This window comes from Eleutherodactylus coqui, chromosome 1 (assembly GCF_035609145.1).
Source record: "Eleutherodactylus coqui strain aEleCoq1 chromosome 1, aEleCoq1.hap1, whole genome shotgun sequence".
Taxonomy (NCBI): Eukaryota; Metazoa; Chordata; class Amphibia; order Anura; family Eleutherodactylidae; genus Eleutherodactylus; species Eleutherodactylus coqui.
In genome coordinates, this window is record NC_089837.1 from 200,260,241 (window position 1) to 200,275,014 (window position 14,774).

A 14,774-nucleotide genomic window follows, 5' to 3' on the forward strand; every position below is an offset into this window, starting at 1 on the left:
ATCGCTCTTTCTCTCACTGTCTCTATTGCTTTCTCTGTCTTTATCGCTCTCTCACTGTCGCTGTTGCTCTCTCTCTGTCTCTCTAACATTTTCTCTATCGCTCATACTCTTACTGTCTCTCTATCGCTCTCTCCCTCTGTCTCTCTATTGCTCTCTCTCTGTCTGTCTCTCTATCGTTGTCTCTCTCTCTCTGTCTCTTTATTGCTCTTGGTTGGGCAGTGTATGGTACAGCTTAGCAGTGTATGCTGTGTTGCTTAGCAAAGCTTCACTCATTCCAGAGCATGCCTGAAGCACAGCAGCGCATGCCCCTAGACTTCAATTGTAACTTTCAACCCACCTGACAGTCCCTCAATGTCCTAAACTCACAATTTGATGATTTTACGGCACCAGAGAGCATGTGTGTCATCTAATGACACCAACATCATACACCAAAGTTACAGCAAAGGGGTCAAAGTGTGGTGCAAGAAAAAGCATGTAGGCTTATTTATATTAGATGTGCGAGAAAAGAAAGACAAAGCATGACCTATTTTCCCGCTTTGTTTTACAACCTCGGACACATTAGCGCAGAGTCTGAATAGTAAGAAAAAGAACAAATAAAAACCCGGTTCATGTATTAGCATAAGCGCTAGAGTTGAGCGAACACACTCTGCCGAGCTTGATGCTCGTCGAGTATTAGCGTACTTGATGGTGCTCGTTACTCGAACGAGCATCAAGCTGTGTTCGACCCCGCCCCAGTTTTTGGCTCCTCCCTGCTGTGACGTGCCTGTTTTGGCGCCTCCCCGTCGCGACGCAGCACGCATCATTGGCAAATTTTTTGGAGAGAGAGAGAGAGAAAAGAAAAAAGCTTGGCACCCGGCGTCCCACATACAAAAATGCTCAAGTCCCGCTTTGTAGTCAATGGGGTTCGTTACTCGAGTAGAGCTCTTGAATTTTCCGAAAAGCTCGACTTAAATAACGGGGACCCGAGCATTTGGGTGCTCGCTCGCTCCCGCAAAATGGGACAAAAGGAAACCATTGATTTCAATGGTTGCATTGTCACGTCCGTGCTTTATACGTGTAGGAAAAGATAAGCCTTGCCCTATCTTTTGGCTTTCATTTTTTCTACTCGCGCGCCATAGAGTGATGTTTGAAAGAAAAAAAAAAAAAAGACCAGTACATGCACAGATCACGTTTTGTGTGAATGTGCGTGTTCTATTGCACTTTTTTACGTGCAAAAAATTACGCAACTATGCTCCTATTCATTGAAAGAAGCAGTGCAAGTAGTTGCGCAAATGCACAACACAATAGAGCATGCTGGGTATCTTTTTTCACGACCAAAATGCACACGCAAAATACGTTTATGTATTACTAATTGCGGTAGAACATTGATGTCAATGGGGCTTCACAGACCGGTGCTCGAACGCGGTGTTTGCTAACGCCACAATCTTCGAGCGCTATCTGCTCTATTTTGCTTTTCAACGCACCTCATCACCCATCACAATGATGAGGTGCATTAAAAACAGTCAAATGCAGCAACCTGTGTCCGAAAACAGAGATAAAATCGCGGCATTTTGCCAACGTTGTGTGTGAGAGTGGCCTAAGACGCTCCGTAGCGGCGAGCGTAACAGCGCACACACCCACGTGTTTTTACCCTGGTGTACATGGGTTACAGTCCCTATCAGTTCTGCACCCGTTTGGGATTTGGCAGATTTCCAGTGTATTTGCTGTGGGAATTCCGCTTCGGAACCTCAGCGGAGAGTTGACTGTGTGTGAAGCTACCCAGCCCCTTAGGAGTTAATACCCCATCATTGTCTCCCTAGTACAAGTTATCACCCTCTTCTGCCTGATAAATGTGTGCGCTGTCCACATTGTATGAGGGAGGGAATGTCAGGCATTGTGCAACAGGCAGAAGGAACGGTTTGTTTTAGGAGGATAATAATAAAAAAAATCCCATTAGGCTCTCGTTGAGAAGGAGAGAGCGGGAAAGAGGGGGCCATTTATGTCACTGGAGGCGGCATTGACGCAGACAGCTCTGACGTCAGCACAGGCTGCAGAGAGAGAGAGAGAGGGGGGGAGGAGAGCACTGTGGGGAAATGTCACTGAGGGAAATACTACTACATATATATATATATATATATATATATACACTGAGTATTTACACATATATAATGTATAACTATATGTATAATATATAACTATATATGTATATGTGTGTGTGTATATATATATATATATATATATATATATATATATATATATATATATATATATATATATATATATATATATATATAATGTAACAAAGTGTATATATATAAGATGAGTGTGAAGTAGTTTCTGCCAGTTTAGTGCACGTCTCCGTGAGGTATCTGGAGCAGCCGGTGACGAGCTGCTTGCGTCTGTGCCCCATTACATGAATGGCAGCGGCGGCCGTGTAGCACAGCTGCTGACGTCACTGCCTCCTGTTGGACGGAGCTTCGCCCGACTCTCGGCTTCTTGTGCAACACAAACTCTTAACTTGCCACAGAACGCCGAGCAGCTCCCGGGATTCCACTGCCGGCTGCTGCACTTAGCTGACTTCAGCAAGGGCTGGCTCCATAGACTATCCCCATATAGGCACTGTAGCAGCGCTGGACAGTCAGCTGAAGCCCTCCTCCCGCAGGTAACAGGGACATTTGCCTGGTAACAATATCCTAAAGAGCAGCAGTTTAGGACTCCTCTAGTATATATAGAATGTATATATAATGATGCACTGTATTATGTGATGCTCTTCCTCCCCCACACAGAGCACACTATGGCTGGAAGGAGGCTCACTGACAACTTGATGGCTCCAGAGATGACTTGTGCCGCTGGACCCCTGTTCGGAGTCTGCAGCAGGACACAGCCCCCACTCTACCTGAGACATACCCTGAGACGCCCTATGATGGTGAGCGCCACACCTCACCTATGAGCAGGAACTTTTTGAAAAGCAGATATTTCTCCCAATGGGAAGGATGCCCGGCGGTGGTGCTAGTGGCCATGACCAGGCAATCCCTCCTGTGTATTCTCCCCAGCAGCTGGAACACAAGGGAGAAATAGAATAGAATTGATGGAATTGTGATTTGTAGAATTTCTCCTCATAGTCCCTGCCTCCTACTTGCTCTCCAGTCACTCCAAATTCTCTCTCTCCCCAAAGCAAAGCGTGTTCTTTTCATCTCACACCACCACTCAATCAATCTATCCTCCCTGAAGCACCACAATCTCAAGATCACTCTGCAGATGTCGAAGAAACGCAAAATTGACAACGACAGTGAGTGTGCGATCCCCCCGGCAGGGCTGGACACGGCCGAGCCAGGTAAAGAATGGCATCCTCTCTCTCTGCTGGCATGCCTCAGGGCACTCCATGGGGGGCACCATTGTTCCTGCACATTATTACTTTGGTTGTGTCCTTATAATAATGAGGAAATCGGTTTTCATTTCTATAGGGGAATTCATTCATGGGTGGAATTTGGGCACCTTAGAGGGGGTTCTTAATCGTCTTAAGAGCTGGCAACTTTCGAAAGAATGGTATAGATGTCTGCCTATCAATATATTACATGATTACTTTTTTAATTCATAAGTGATTTATTTGGTGTTTTATGTGTGTTTTAGCTTTTTGATCATTTGTAGGCCTAAGCATCTGCTAAGAAGTGTACATAAGAGATGTAGTGATGACAATATGGGAACGATCATGAGAAATATTGGCAATGTTGTTGCAGGGGTGCTCTTTGCCATATCGATGCCGATTGGATAATTGAGATTTCACACAATATAGGTTATAGTGGTTAATTAAAAGAGCGATTTAATGTGAAAATGCTGATTTTAATACATGAAGTGGTATTAAGGTTTAGCTAACAAACAGGCTGCAGAAGTAAGTAAAAGAAATGTATTGAAAACAGTATTTAGATATAAGGCCAACGTATCGTATGTTGCTCTATATTACACCCACAGGTTGTGATGCAGATGAGGTTGTCATCCATTGTGGTGTGACTCCATTCTAGACGGATATGATAAAGTAAAGACACTGTAGCTTTCTTAATGCTACAAGTGACATCTATGGGCAGTAAAATATGTATACAATCATCTTGTGCCGTTTATTTCCTTTAGGAGGAGCTGATGCTATTTAATTAAATTAGATATTGTATAAAAAACACTACTTTTAGGTTAGGTTGAATTTCAGCTATATAATGCATAAAACATCATTTACATAGAATTTGATACACTGAGAAATAAATCTAGAAATGGCACCATGTATTGTGTAAGTACCCAGTCCCATCAGCTAATTCCAATTTAATTATGAGATTTTAAAATCATTTAAAGAGACACAACCCTAATCTTTTGCTTGTGGTTTTTGTGCTGCATCCAAGAACAGGATAATGTGTTATGTTCATCCATAGACATTAGAACCCACCAGAGATAATGTGATGTACAAACAATATTATAAAAAATATATTATATGGACAGCCTGAAGCTGGAAACACACATGCAGTTTTTTGAGCCAAAGCCAGATATGGATCCAGCAGTAAGGAGAAGTATAAATCCTTCCTTTATAGTTCCCATTTCTTTTGAAGCCACTGCTGGTTTTGACTCAAAAAAAACGAATCAAGATGTGTAGCAAAAACTGTATCAGTGTTTCACGGCTAAAGGAGTCCTCCCATTTATTTTAGCATTATGGCACGTAGCCCCACTACTTGATCCCCTGGTGGCAAGGGACTGCAGTGATTCTTTTTCAGTGAATGGGGCTGTGCTTCAGTTCCCTGTACAGTAAATGGCTAAAAGCGAAAAGTGAAGAACTAGCAACTAAAATTGGCCTATAAGGGTGCGTTCCCACGTAACTGGAACCGGCTTGGGGCTGACATTCCGCCCAGCCATGGCTGCCAATAGCCGCACAATCTGCATTTGTCTTTGTAAAATCTTTAAATACTTCATATTCACATGCAATTACAGGTGGATTTATATGCAGAGTTTACTATCTATTTTGCTATGGATTTCACCCCTCGTTTTACAATGGTAGATAGCTGCTGTAAGATATAGAAGAGCTGCTTGATAGATCTACAGGATCCCCCAAATCCATGTGGATGTTACTGCAGCATATGAATTGGATGTTTTTTTTTATTCTATATTCGCTGCTGATCGGCCTCCCCCACGCCAGACTTTCCCCCTCTAATCCATTCTGAATGCGGCAGCGAGACTGCTCTTCCTGTCTAGTCGCTACTCGGATGGCTCTGCCCTGTGCCAGTCACTGCCCTGGCTGCCCGTCAAATGTAAAATTCAATTTAAACTCACCACTCTCATCCACAAAGCTCTCCACAGCACCGCAATGGCCTACATTGGTTCCCTTATTTCAATCCACCACCATTTATTCGCGCCCTCCGCTCCACTAACGAAATCAAATTAAGTGGCCTTTAATATGAACCTCTCATTTTCACCTCCAAGACTTCTCTAGAGCAGCACCAGTCCTCTGGAATGCGCTACCCAAAACTATTCGGGCAATCCCCGACACACAAAACTTCAGGCGTGCTCTAAAAATGCACCTCTTCAGGGAGGCATACCACATCCTCTAAACTAAACCCTCTTTACTCCGCCTGATAACATGCTCCCTGTCCAACATACTGCAATCCCTGCTGGCCGTTATCAGCTGCCCCCTTAAATCATACCGTTTCAGCCACCACACGGTTTATGTCTGACCATTGTCTATGTGTATAGCATCCCTCACTCTCCACCTCGCCATACCGTGCACATCTCCAGCCCCTTTACCTTCTGTATCACCCCATTATCTGTAGTATATAAGCTCATTGGAGCCGGACCCTCACCCCTACTGTTTCCATCAACTGATTACTACATGTAACTGTGGTTTTTATATCTTTGTTTTTTGTATCTGTTCTCCCCTATTTTGTAAGCGCTGCGGAATATGCTGGTGCTATATAAATAAAGATTATTATTATATACATAATAATAAAATCAATACCTGTACACAGCACTGCTACCTTACAATTGTACACAAAGTACAGTGGATCAGTACAGCATAACCCCAGCATAACATGGGGAAGCATAATACACCTGAGACATAAACGGGTATGAAAGAATATAGAAAAAGCCAAAAGTGTTCATTAATATCATTCCATCATGGCCATGTATCTGCTTTCTATTGCCCATCATGGAGACTTAGGCCGTGTACACACGGGCATTTTTGTATTGCGGAATCCGGAGCAAGCATTCGCCTCCAGATTACGCAGCAAGTACCTTCCATAGTATGCTATGGACAAACGCTTTTTCCTGCACACGAGTGGATAATTCGTGGATCCTGCGTTATCGCCAATCAACATTCGCAGGAAAATCTGTACTGCGCATGTCTAATGGCGGGCTGCCCGGACAATACGCAACACGGATAATGAAGATGACTGACATGTACGCGGGGTCACCAACCGGGCACAGAGGCTGATTCCGCTGCGGAATCCCGCATCCGGAATCTGACCTGGTCGTGTGAAGCTGGCCATATTTTATTTTGTGACTATTTCTTATTTACATTATGGTTATTTAATTATGGTTATTTCAAAGCATACTCAAGGGTATGTTCACATAGTGAAATCCGACGCAGATTTTCTGTGCAGATTCCGCCTCTAAAACAATGGCAGAAATCTGCAGCTAAGCTACATATTTCTGTTGCATATTTTGCTATTGACAGGGTTAAACCCCCATATCAATAAGGGGATTTAACCCTGTCAAATGGCAAAATCCACATGCAGAATTTTCAACAACATTCTGCACATATCTACGTGAAGAAGTGACCATGCTGATCCGCAGCAAAATGCATAGCAACAATATGCAGATTTCTACTTCAGTTTTATGCCTCTTTCACACAAGCGTTATTTCACGGCTAAGTTAGCCACGCATTAGGGGGAAGGGACTTGTTTGTATAGTGCCAACTTATTTCACAGCGCTTTCAGGTAATTTATTTATTACCCTCCAGCAAGCTGGGTACTCATTTTACCGACCTCGGAAGGATGGAAGGCTGAGTCAACCTTAAGCTCGCTTACCTTCAGGTCGTGAGTGAGAGCTTAGGACTGCATTCTGCTGCCTTAACACTCTGCATAACACAAGGCCCCAAAATGCCCGCGTATTAAATTTGCGACCATAAGAATCAATGGATTCTATGGATTCATTCAGACAAACGAGTTTTTGGCGTGGAAATATATTGGACCAAACATATAGCACATAAGCACGTGATTTCAGAGAACGAAATCCCACGTTGCTGAAAAATATAGAACTGGCCCTATCTTTGGACTGAAAAACGCTGGACTCCTGTGAAAGTCTATAAGAGCCGTCAGAAAAAGGGAGGGGGAGGGAGTTTAGCAGCGGCTAGTGCTGCTAAATACTGACAGGTGCCTCCGGTGAGGCACTTAAAAGGGATTACTACCAGTAGTAGGATTTCGGGACTGGAATCGTAATCTCCCATGTGAATGGACGGAAAAATCGCAAATAATAGCCGCGGTTTGTCCTCTTCGTTCATGTAATTTTCAGCTCCGATGGTCATGATTTTATTGCGCGGCTAACTTAGCCATGAAATAACACTTGTGTGAAAGAAGCCCAAGAGGCAGAATCTGTGCGGATAAGTCCTTGTCAGATTCTGCCTTGTGACAATGTCCTTAAGGCCCTCTTTCACACAACAATTATCGCTCAAAGTTTGCTCAAAAGCCATCTTTTGAGCGATAATCATTGCATGTAAATGTTCCCATCTTTAACCTTTCTGCTGAACGCTGATTGTATTCTACATAAAATCCATAGTTCAGCAGGAGAGCTGATAGCAGGGACTTCACGCTGCGTTCTCTGCAAGGAGTGCTGATAACATTGTTTCAGCTAAAAAGGAAAGAAGGTGGCAGCATCAGGAGGTGCATAAATTCCTCAAGATTTTATTCCCCCATAACAAGAAATGCACCTCCTGATGCTACCAACATCTTTCTTTTTGTACTTTGGACTTGGTCTAAACCCGGGTGGCTGCTGCATCTTTAAACAGGGTCCTATCCATATTGGGACTGTGGTGTGCTGCTTGTAAGACCTTTATACTCAATATTGTCTCAGCTGTCATCTCCGCGGCAGAACAAAGGGAAAGTATTCAGAGAACAGACCACCAGCTGTTCTCTGAATTTAGCTCCTGGCAGCTCACACTCGTTATAAGCTACTAATTAGCATTAGTACCAATTAGTAGTTTATGCAAAATGATCACTCAAAAGCTACCTTTCGAGCGATCTTTTTTGTCTAGAAAAGAGCCAGTACACTTTAGATGAATTTTTAGAATAAGCTGCTGGGTGTGTGTGTACATAAGGAAAAAGACGGATTCTGGCCATTACACGATATGTATCCTATATTTTTCACCAGTTTTCCTCTCTGTAGGCTTTACATTTAATTTTCAGTTCTCACTAAGCTGGTGGAAGGAATCTAGATGTTATGCTGTATTATATGCACTGCACACAGAAGACAGCAAAATCTGTTCTCTGTAACATACACACACACACACACACATAAATAACTATACTAGAGAGAACACTAGAGAAAATACTGAGCAGTGTAGGTCTGATTCCATTAGCTGCAGCATAGGAAATAACTTACCATTATCTCTAGCAGTTATTTCCCTCCAGCAGCTGACTCTTCCTTCCCTTCCACTCCATAGACTTCTGTGGGCAGCATAAGTCATCATTTTCCTCCACAATCTGTTCAGCTCACCTGTCAGTTGATCATGCCTCTCAGGCAAACACAAAAATACATGCTAGTCGGCTTCACATCTCCCAGTGAAAACAGGGAACTGTGTGGCCAACCAGTGATAGCTGTATTTAGCTGTATGGCAATGGACAATTTGTCCCCTGAGGCCTCTTACCCACTGGCGATAGACGTTCCTGAGTGAAAACGCATGAGTATGAAACCAGTGATTTTTGATGGTTTTATTCTTATCTGCATATTATTCACTCAAGCCTCGCAGCGCTAAGAAATATCTGCGATATCGCCCATAGTTTCCAATGGGGCCAGCGGTAGCAGCGCCAGCCCCCTTGAAATCAATAGAAGATCATGAAGCAGGCTAGGAATCCCCCATAGACAGGAGAGAGAGGAGGCTGAGCAACAGGGGATCTCTTACATAGCTCCCCTTATTTGGAGAGATAGGGGGGGGGGGCTACAGGGCTTTCCCAGGGCTTCCCCGAGAGCGAGGGCGAGGGGATGGGGCTTTAGAGGGGCGGGGCTAGAGGGGTTATCATAGTGATCCCTCTCTAGCCAAGTAAGGGGGTGGGGCTAGGGGGTTGATCCTGCTAAATTAGATTTTCTATTGCACCCCTGTATGCTGACAGTCCAATTTTTTGTATGGACTTTCTATGGGACTTTTGGGGTTTGAACTCCTTATCTGCCTGCTGTATCTAGTGGCTTGAGCCAGTGTGGGACATTGTTGGTGCTGCTGGTACTACATCGTCTTTATACTTTGTTGATCATTGCTTGTTAAAATGGACCAATTTTTTACTAGTCTAAAAATACCCTAAGATTGGTCACTAACTTTTCAAACAACTTTTGCTTATGTGATAGCAAAAGTAAAAATCAATGATTTACCTAAAATAATGTTTTTGTTCTGAAAAATCATTCTACAGTGCTGTCACTAAGGGTTACCTTGTAATTTGTTGTCCACTGCCTGTTGTAAAGTGATGCCCATCTCTAGTAACAAAGATAGCTAATAGATTGGCGATGTTATTCTCACTAGAGAACTTTCACTTGTGATCTTTTATTTTTAACTAATATATTAGAATATACAAAAAAATTACAACCTGAACATATGAAATGATATTGCTCTCTAAGTGTAATAAAATAATCTTGTAGATATAATTAGAGTTGAGAGAGAGAGAACGAACCTAGGAGAAAAAAAAAAACTCGGCACCCGGCGTCCCACATACAAAAATGCTCAAGTCTCCCATTGTAGTCAATGGGATTCGTTACTTGAGTAGAGCTCTCAAATTTTATGAAAAGCTCGACTCGAATAACGCGGACCTGAGCATTTGGGTGCTCACTCATCTCTAGATATGATACCTTCTGATGGTTAACAAAAGGATAATGTTAAAAGAGCAAGCTTTCAAAGCTACTTAGGCCCCTTTATCTATTATGGTATATACTATATATATATACTGTGGCAGGGGGGTTTACTCGCCTGCGGATCGCTGTCTTTTGCCTTTCACCCGGAATGGGCACCACGTGTATACAACGCTCCAGAGATGGTATTTCTTTAAAACTCTGGCGCTTGCCAGCATTTATTTATCAGCACAGCAACTTAAGCAGCATAATATAAGGTCCAGGATCCCTGTCACTAACCCCGCCTGGGGCGTCTAGAGGATGTCCTCCTCTTTCTAGACTGGCGTGATGGTCCCAGAACTGGGCCACACCAGACCTCAGGCTCCAAGTTCTTGGCGCAGTGCCTTCACACTGCCTCTCACTGGTCTACACTGGACCTCAGGTTTGCAGCCTGTCCAGCTCTGTTAAGCTGTCTCTTCCCATTGAGTGTGGCAGGATCTGCTCCTTTTATATTAGTTCCAGCCACACCCATAGGTCTTAATTAGAGATGAGCGAACGTACTCGTCCGAGCTTGATGCTCGGGCGAATATTAGGGTGTTCGGGATGTTCGTTATTCGTAACGAACACCACACGATGTTCGGATGTTCGGGTTACTTTAACTTTCTTCCCTGAGAAATCTTTTCTATATGCGCTCAATGGGGCCGGCGGCAGCAGCGCCAACCCCATTGAGAACATATAGAAGACAAATCCTTCTTCTCTGCCACAGCTGTAACAGAGGCAGCCCTCACTCACCCATTCATGAATTCATGAATGGGTGTGAGTGAGGGCTGGCCTCTGATTGGTCAGGCTGTGACCAATCAGAGGCATCTTATTCAGCAGGCGGGGATTTTAAATCCCCGGCTGCTGAATACTACTCACAGCTGTTCAGAGCAGTTCAGGAGAACTGCAGCCTGCCGCGCTGAACTCCGTCTGCCGGCACCAGGTGAGTATATATATATTTTTTATTTTTACACATTTCTGGATGAATTGCAGGGAAGGGCTTATATATTTAACCCCTTTCCGACAATTCATCCCGCGATCGCCGGCAGCCCATTGCATTCAGTGGAGTCGGCTGTATTGACGGCTCCATTGAATTCAATGGGCTAACATCGTTCTTCTCTTCCACAGCTGTTACAGCTGTGGCAGAGGAGAACGATCGTTATGCTGACAGTGCGGGGGGGGGGGGGGTGTCTCACTCTTGCCGCTATTGTGGCTTAATAGTGGGACCTGTGAACTTGAGATGCAGCCCAACATGTAGCCCCTCGCCTGCCCTATCCGTTGCTGTGTCGTTCCCATCATTTTCTTGAATTGCCAAGATTTTCACACATGAAAACCTTAGCGAGCATCGGCGAAATACAAAAATGTTCCGGTCGCCCATTGACTTCAATGGGGTTCGTTATTCGAAACGAACACCCGAACATCGCGGGAAGTTCGTTTCGAATAACGCGAACCCGAACATTTTGGTGTTCGCTCATCTTTAGTCTTAATCCTTTTTTTTCATATCAGAAGGCCTGCCTGCAGCCCTCCACAGGCCCTTCTGTGTATTGCACATCTACAATATGTACTGTACATATATAAAACAGCAGACACATGGTGTGATTCATTTCTAGTTAAAACAATAACAGGACAGGATGAGCTCAGAGAGTAAATGCTTAATTTGTCCACAGATAAGAGTGTGAGAGTTTCGTTGTCCGTAAACTGATGTTAGTTCAGAGACCTGGTGCGCCCACTATCCCTGCACCAGAGCTCTCGGATGTTATGCCCTGCCATAAATACGTTCACCTTCAGTGGGACTGATAAGATATCTGAGCAGCACCTCCTGGGGTATTTCCGTCAGCCCCATTGAAATTAATGGAGCGCTGATAGTTCGTGCTCAATCATAGGTCCCTTCCTGCTGACATCACTGCTGGAGGAGTCTTGTTCTTGAGATCAGCAGGAGTCTCAATGGTGAGACTCCCATCGATCAGCAAGTTATTCCCTATCCTATGGATAGAGGATAACTTGAAATTCTGATACAACCCCTTTAAGTTTTTGTCCTGTTTCTTCAACAAAAATACTTCCAATAGGACATTTAGTGCACAGAAACAGGTGTACATTAGATATAGAACATGTGAATGCCCCAAGAATCTTGAGAAATAATGAGGCCAGTATAAAGTACATGACAGGTTCTCTTTAAACCCTAAACGACAGAGGATGTAAATTTCCATCTTTGGTGCATGGTACTCAAACAATGGAATATAAACTTAGGTTCTGTGGATGGCACAGGTTCAGAAGTGAGCCCGTGCCATCCGACAGTGGGAGCCGGCAGTGACTGACAGCCAGCCTCCTGCTGCAACATCGGTGATCAATGAGGATCATCCCCACTGTTAACCCCTTACATGTGATCAATGTTGATCGTGGTATGTAAAGGGTTCACAGAGGGAGTGTGCTTTAAAAGAAATTAATAAACCATGTTTTAGCCTGTACAAAAAAACTAAAAATATGGAGACAAAATGCTTTTTGATGAATAAGAACTACAACTTGTCATGCAAAAAACAAGCTTGCACAGAGCTCTGTTGATGGTGAAATCTAAAAGTTAGGGTGCCCTCTCACGACAGTTTTTATGCTTAGTTTTTTGTGAGCCAAAACCAGAAGTGGGTCCAAAATACGGAAGACATGCAAATCTTTCCATTATACTTCCTCTCAACTCCCGGTTTTGGCTCACAAAAAACTGAACATAAAAACTGTCGTGTGAACGCGCCCTTATGGGACTGAGAAAGAAATTCCCAAAAAAGAGTTTTTGTTGTGGAAAAAGCTAAAAAAATGCATACAATTTGGTATTGTTGTTATCCTTCCAACTTGCAGAAAAGAATGTATTACTTCATTTATGCTGCATGATTAAGGGCTTATTCCCACAAGCGTATATTAGCGGGTATTTTCACAGACGGACAATATACGCTTCCATCTAAGCAGTCCCCCCTCCCACTCACCGATTCTCTGCCTCTCTCCTCCACTCCTGCGTTTGCAATGGGAGGGAGCGAGGCGGGGTGGAGCTAAGCCCCGCTATATCCTGCCCACTCCCATTGCTGACTTTGGAGAAGGGGCAGGAGCTTAGCACTACCCCCCGTCCTTCTCACTCCCATCGCAAACCACTCGGAGGGGAGGAGAGAAGCAGAGCCAGTGAGTGGGAGGGACAGCGTATATCGGCCGGGCGTGAAAACCCGGCGGATATACGCACGTCTGAACAAGCCCTAATACTGTAAAAAAAAAAACTGTGGCAAGATTGATGTGTTTTTTCTGCCACTGCTCCAAAAACTATTAAATTATGTAATACATTAAATGTATCTAAAAAATTGTATACTGTTTTGGTGATAATATCAAATGTCTATTATTTACCAACCCCCCCAACACAAGGATATTTGTAATGGTACAGCTGTCCACTGCATTTCAGTTACATAGAGGTGCAAGACAAGGTTATCTCTTGACACCTCTTCTGTTTGCACTTGGGATTAAACCCTTGGCACTAACCATTCGGCAATGTATTGAATTTTTTGGCATAATCATTGGTCATAGTGAAGACTGCATTGGATTATATGCCAATGACTTGATTCTAACTCTCAGAATCTCAGTTCTCTTTGCATTGTGCACATAGATAAATTCAAACAATTTTGGGCATTAAATGTAAACTCTATAAATATAAACTATCAGAAGTCAGCATTTCCACCCCTGACAGCGGCTGGTTGGACCACGCGCGGTGAAATATGTAAGCTAATTATTACACCTCACTTTAGGTATCTTGGCGTCATATTAACTCTTTCCAATCCAATTTCCCTGCCCTCCCCTGTATACACCCGAGCTCTTTTTTTATTTTGGGTGGGAAAGCGCACTGTGGATTTCTTGGAATTACTCAAACACATAAAAATGAGAATTTTTTATGTCATGATAATTTTTTAGCAATTTTTAAAAAAATTAAATGAATGTTTCACATCAGAAGTATGTATTTGTTATAATCCTGTCAATATATGTATACTAATATAACATACATTTATATAGGAAGACTATTCATTTCTAATTTCTAGATAGATAGATAGATAGATAGATAGATAGATAGATATCCCTGTAATACGGTGCCATAAAATTACATCCTATAACTGCATACAATGTGTACAGCACATGCTTCTAACAGTATCTAGCACAGCTCTCCGATGTTGGAGGCTGTTCTGCATATGCATGTTCCAGTATACAGCACTGCTCTCCAGCATCTGAGCTGCACTGTCCTGTATACTGTAATATACACATGCAGAACAGCCTCCGAAATTGGAGCGCTGTCCTGTATACTGTTAAAAATGTGTCAGACCTCGCATGACATCGGAACTAGGCAGAGAAGTCTAAATGTTGGATGAGGCCCGACACTGGATTGGAAAGGGTTAATAATTCACCCCTATTGACTGTACTTAATGATAAATTTAAGATCTGCAGCTCCCTATCATTTTCAGTGGCAGGACGAGTTGACCTTATTAAAATGATTGCCCTCCAGAAACTTTTGTACAGCCTGGAGCATATGGATGGCGTAGTCCCAGTAAAAATTTTCACCACTGTGAATGCTCTAATGTCTACTTTTACCTGGGGGGAATCACAAAGCTAAACTTCGCATAGCGGGTCTACAGAGGCCAAAAGATAAGGATGGTATGGCCCTACCAGACTTTAAGGTTTGTTACATA

At 43.3% G+C, this 14,774-nt stretch overlaps 1 protein-coding gene across 1 annotated transcript in view; it reads left to right on the forward strand.

Moving 5' to 3' along the window:
* Positions 1-2,471: 2,471 nt before the first annotated feature.
* The window catches only part of PDE10A (phosphodiesterase 10A), a 403,589-nt gene continuing 391,286 nt past the window's right edge, over positions 2,472-14,774 (forward strand). The window contains exons 1-2 of the mRNA XM_066605416.1: positions 2,472-2,641; positions 2,766-3,313. Coding sequence (XP_066461513.1) covers positions 3,238-3,313 — 76 coding nt within the window. The 5' untranslated portion in view covers positions 2,472-2,641; positions 2,766-3,237. The remainder of the gene's footprint in view (positions 2,642-2,765; positions 3,314-14,774) is intronic.